Consider the following 5,709-nt stretch of genomic DNA (forward strand, 5'->3'; position numbering starts at 1 on the left):
AGATATGTGCGAATCCGTGCAGCAAGTTGGAAGCTTATAATGTGTTTTGAGAAATGTCTTGTTTTTTTCCCCTTCAGCAGAAAATAACATTTGTTTTTGTTGTGTTTAAGGCAGAGTTTAAATTAATTTAACCCAGTGACACATGTTCGGAGACTAAGCATGCTGCTAAATAATTCCTTGGAATAAATTGCTCAGGAACCAAGTACATTAATTTACGGCTCTCCTGATGCTGACAGATGTGAGGGCGGTAGGAGGACCCTACAAATATTAACATAAAACAAATTTGCTTTATTCTTCTTCATATTTCTTCTTCGTCCCCGACTCGAGCTCACCCAAGGCTCCTTCTCTAATTATCCGCGAGGTCAGTAAGCAAAATTGGGAAGAAGCTGGGAGATCAATACAAATTATCCCTGAGCAAACCAGTGCTGACAGTTTGAATTGCAGCATATGTTTACCCAAAATCAGGCAATTTATCTTAATATCAGCAAAGTAATGCAGTGCAGGTGAAAGGTCAGGCAATCTCTCCCCCTCATAATTACCCAGTTCTAAAACAGGAAAGTGGTATTGATTGGCCTGGCTCGGTGCTCTGTGACTGGTCGTGCCAGAGCCTCGCCCTGGCTCGGCTGGGCCCTCGCCTTGTAAACTCGGCGCGCCGAGGATTTATTAGATGTGCGCCTTCGGTCTTGTGCTTTCCCCTCCCATGGCAGGTTTGCCAGCGAGGTCCGAGCGGCTCCCGGTCCCGCCAGGCGCCGCGGGACGGGCTGCGCGCGGTTCGGCCCTCGGAAGGCCGCCGGTCGGGCCCGCTGCTGGCCGCTGCCCTTGGGGCCACCGAGGCAGATTGGGTACCCCCCTCCCCCCCTCCCCCCCCAGCACCCAGAGCGCGTGTCCCTTCTCCTGCAGTTTAAAGGCAAAGGCAGGCTTTTCTGATGCTTCCACGTGAATTCGTTGGGCTTCCAGGTGCCGGGGCGCCCGGTGGCATCTCGGGCCGCACCGGCGGCCCCCACCCCCCACCCTCTGTGGCGTCCCGCGTGGCGGGGACCTCCCGTGGCACAGTTACACGTCATCTCCCGAACATTCGGCGGAGTGCCGAGCTCGTTGTTGGCAGCGCACTTGGGACACAAGCGCTCTCTGGGCTGAAGTGGGGGGGGGGGGGCGGTGAAAGGTACCCTCGTATTTATGCCGCGTTAAAATATTTTCAGTCCTGGAAGGAGAATATCAATTCAACTGAAACATTGGAAAATGTCTCTCCCAGAATGAGAGTGTATGGTTATTACAAGTCATAAAGCTTCTGAAAGCTTGCATTAAAGCGTCCATCACCTGTCAGGGGCATTTGCATGAAATCAATAGTGGCCGCCCATCTATCTTTTCTGATCACCTTTCATCGGGCCGATTCATTAAGTCAAACAGTCATGGTGATTAGCTGGGAGAGAGGAGACACCGGACACGTTAGAAATGCACAGTGGGCCACCCTTTTTGTTCCCTAATCAAGCAACGTAATACTTCATCTAATCCTCTTTGGCCCGGGTGGCTCGGTGAGGCCCAGCCGCCCGGCCGGCCGCGCCACAACTTTTGCCGGACGCCCTCATCCTGGGCAGGCAGAGATATGACAAATTGTCCCCAAGTCAACGCTGACAGCTTCTGATGATTAATGGTTTGATTATGAAGTGGTTTTACACATACGGAATTTACATCACAGAGAGTTGGACGGCCGCGTCACACACGCGGAGGCGTTCTGAAGAGCTTTACTCTTTGCAAAGAAAAAAGAGGGCGAAATCGCAGCAAAAGCCATGTCATGTAAAATCAATACGTCGGATCAATGCTTTATTAACAAGAAAATGTCTTACTTCACATTCCTGCGTGGACCTTTGTCTCCGGGATGCATGAGGGGATGTCAGATCATATTGTGGCCCTCGGCTTACGGGCGAATCATCGAGCGTCCGTGCGCGTGACCCACCGTGGGTGCTGACGCCGGCGCTCGAGGAAAACGGTGACCGGTTATTTCGGAGAGCGCTTTCAAAGGCAGCCTCTAACCTTGTTCCTCGAAGCCGGCGCCTTTGTGTTCCCCGCGCCGTGCAGACCCGCTGAGTTGGGTGGTGTTAATCATCAAATTACGTGCTAATGAGTGATGGCCCAAATTGCGGCTACGTAATGAATAGATGGCGGCAGGTCCTATTAGGCTCAGAAAACCCCCTGATTTATGTCGTGCCACGCACCGTGGCGTTACTCCGCGGAAAACGATATCTACATCAAGAAGTAATGCACTCTAATAAGTATTTTCATCTTAACTCGCGTCCCCGGGCCTCCGGGCTCAGTTTTTGTTGGAGTCAGGCAGAGCCATAATAAAGCCCAATGGCTCCTTATAAAGCTTGTTAAACACGGAGTGTGCAGTCGGACGGAGTCCCGGCCGTGATTCATGCACTGTACACACAGCGCGTGTGCCGCTGATTTATGGCCGCGCACAGTTCATAGTCAAAATTACAATTTGAGGGATAAAAAGATTAATTACTATTTGTGGCCGGCAATTCCGTGAGGCTGGTGGAATGATAGTGCTCTACATCAGTTTGTAGTCAGCCATTCACAGATTATTAAAGCTTTGCGAGAATAAGTGCGCCTCCTGCCCAGTTTGTGCTCAGGCAATATGCTAGACAGAAAAGGACCACAGGGATAAATCTGAAGCTAGCAATGGCTGGACATATGTCATAATTGCCAGTTTCCCATAAATCCCTGGCCAGGGTGGAAGGCACTGCGTGATGCCGGCAGTGATCATGACAGTGGGGATTGCCGTACGTGGCCCCGAGACTTGCAACTTTCTGACCGCGCCACCGTTTCTGCGCCGTGTCGAGGAACCCTTTGCCTTTCTTCCCGTCTAATTAGAGATTAGAGATAATCATCGCCTTTATGTGCCAAAGAAAGGGGGAAATCCGTTCCTTAAGACAGAGCTGGCGTTGGGGGGCGCTTGCCTTCAAGAGCGTCAGAGAAGGAGAATTACACATTTATTTGTAAGCGTGCAATAAACGAGTAATGGATGACATAAAAGTAATTAACCTGACCTACATTTCTGTGTCCTGTTACAGCCCTTAATGAACCAACCATAGATTACGGCTTTCAGAGGTTGCAGAAAGTGATCCCGAGACATCCGGGTGATCCCGAAAGGTTACCCAAGGTTAGTAAAAGATCACGTGGCGCCCTGCGTGCAGTGGGTCCGCCACCGGGCCGGTTCCGGTTTGGGGGCAGCAGGGGGGCTTCCAGACGCCCCGAGCCCCGCGGCCACGGCGAGGCCGACAGGTGCGGGGGGGGGGGGGGGCTCCCCGGCCCGTCCCAGGTGGGCGAAGGGGTGAGGGAAGGGGGCCCGCGGCCGCCAGTCTTCTGTCTCATCGCCGCGAACCTAGAGGAGGAAGAGAAAGGCTTCTCTGATACAAATATTTTGGATTCTGCGAGGGGGACGTAAACTTCCGCGTAATGAAATAGTTCAATTAAACATTTTCCGCTCCAGTAGCCCGCGCTGATTTCAATCTAAGCAGCCCCAGACTGATCTGTGATTACTTGACTCTTGTTTTCCTTTCATTTCCTAAAGCTCGATTCAGTTTAATCTTTTGTTTACAAAGCTTTTGTTATAAGTCCCTGACTTAGCAGGCTAACAAATGAGGTCCACATATTAATATCTGGGGGACTTTTCATTTCAGTTCCACAAAGACAAAAGCCGCCGTGTTGCTGTGCACACGCTGCCTATCACAGGAATTTTCATTTTGATGTATGACATTAAAGATAAGTCAAGCTTATAATTTTCCCCCTCCTTTGATATAATTTTGTCTCTTTCTCTCTTTAGAAGCCATCTCTGATTTTCGAGGCAGAGTTGAAAACACAAAATGAAAAATGAAGTCATAACGTTGTGACTGATTATTGTACATGCCGTCCCTGTGTGCACGCACAAGTCTTGACCACCTCTGAGTTTTATTAACACGACAAAACCTTTTAGACGTTACCTTTTTAATGCTCAGCGTGAACATAAGCAATGTCATTAGGCTCCTTTTTAATTTGTGAACATGCCAGCAATGGATGTCACACACTCACCGTTAGAATCATGGGAGCTGGGGAAGCGTGTTTTTCAAATGCAGAGCGGTTCGCAGAGGGGTTTTGTTCCTGAGGGTGCGCTCCAGCGGGATGAGCCTTTCCCCAGGCCCGCGTGCTGCTACCCAGAGGGCTTTGCTGCCAGCCTCGATCCGGGGATGGCTTTGCACTGGATTAGCCGCCGGGCTCGGCCACCCCCACGAACAGAAAGGCCACGTGGCCCTTGGCAGGCCGACGTGAACGCTGAGCTTGAGGCTGAGCGAACCCAGAGAGGAGGTCCCAGCAGGTGCCCTCTGTGGGCGTCCCGGGCCCCCTTCCCCGCCTGCCCTCCGGTAGGACCATACCGCACCTCACGGCTTCGTCGGCTCGTGTCGGTGTCACAGGTGACCAGGTGCCCGCGAGGCCCTTGCCGGTGAGCGGCTAGCCGCCTCTGACCCGCCCCTCCACCCTGCCCAGCTTGGCTCATGCCTCCCACCCCCACCCCCAGCACAGCTGGGGGCTGGACAGGGCTTCTGGGAAGCCTGCCAGACCCCAGGGGGGGAAGGGCTCCTACCTCCCTGGGGACTGAGGACTTTCTCAGTTATGGGCCTTTTTTTTTTTTTTTTTTCTTCCTTTCCCATAAGCTTTCCAACAAGGTGACAGGTCGGTTAGCACACAGCCCACTGTCCCACATTACTTAGCTCTTTTAATTCAGGTGAAACCGTATTGTTCAGGCTTCACATAAAACGATCACTGAACGAGATGAAATCTAGCAGTTTCAATAAACAACATAAATATTTGATTTTGTTCTAATGGACCCAAATGTGGAGTTCAGCGGCATGTAAATTAAACTCGCAAGTGATCCATCATGGTTAAGCCAGCCGTCGGAGGCTGCTTTACAAGGGTCAGAGCGGGTCCTAAGTAAAACAGCAATTGGCCTTAACATACATTTTGAATGAAAAAAGAAATGGAATAAAGAAAATCAGCCGTAAGTGTCACAAGCGGGGAGAGAGAGAGAGAGAGAGAGGAGAGAGAGAGAGAGAATAGAAATGAGAGATGAGGCCCCACAGATGTAAAGCGTGTGTCTCAATAAGGCTTCGCCGATGAGCGCTGCTCTCTCCACGGCCTCACCCCGCAGTTGATAATATTACCACAATATTGATTTTCGCAGCAATTTTTTTGAAGCTCCGTAATGCACGTGGTTTGATGGGTAATTGTACTGCGACAGAAAGCCGATACGCTGCACACGCATTGTTTTGGATGAACACTAATAATGTCGCTACAGAGAACGGAGAAAAGGAGCTCACTCGGATTGAAGTTTACCTCCTGATTTTAGGCAGCATCAAAAACGACCCACTTTATCCTGTGGGAGTGGCACAAACAGGCAAATGTTACAAAAAAAACAAAACAAAAACCAAAAACACAACACACCATCAGAATGAAAATAAAGGCAGTATGAAGAGGCACTCATGTGGCAAAAATAGAGACTGGAAGGGAAGGCGTCTCTAAGTGCTCAGAGACTAAAGAATTCTCATTCTTTTTAAGCCTTATTTGAAACAATATAATCAAGGCTAAAACATGTTATAGTTAAAAAAAAAAAAAGGGCGGAAAAAACAAATTACATTTTACGCATGGAATTGTGCTCTGACAAATTATATTTAT

At 50.1% G+C, this 5,709-nt stretch overlaps 1 protein-coding gene across 1 annotated transcript in view; it reads left to right on the forward strand.

Annotated features, from left to right (window-relative positions):
* Positions 1-4,492, forward strand: part of EBF3 (EBF transcription factor 3) — a 107,959-nt gene extending 103,467 nt beyond the window's left edge. The window contains exons 11-12 of the mRNA XM_032595300.1: positions 3,075-3,285; positions 4,405-4,492. Of these exons, the coding sequence (XP_032451191.1) occupies positions 3,075-3,285; positions 4,405-4,492 (299 nt within the window). The remainder of the gene's footprint in view (positions 1-3,074; positions 3,286-4,404) is intronic.
* Positions 4,493-5,709: the final 1,217 nt, after the last annotated feature.

Source organism: Lynx canadensis, chromosome D2, assembly GCF_007474595.2.
Source record: "Lynx canadensis isolate LIC74 chromosome D2, mLynCan4.pri.v2, whole genome shotgun sequence".
NCBI lineage: Eukaryota > Metazoa > Chordata > Mammalia > Carnivora > Felidae > Lynx > Lynx canadensis.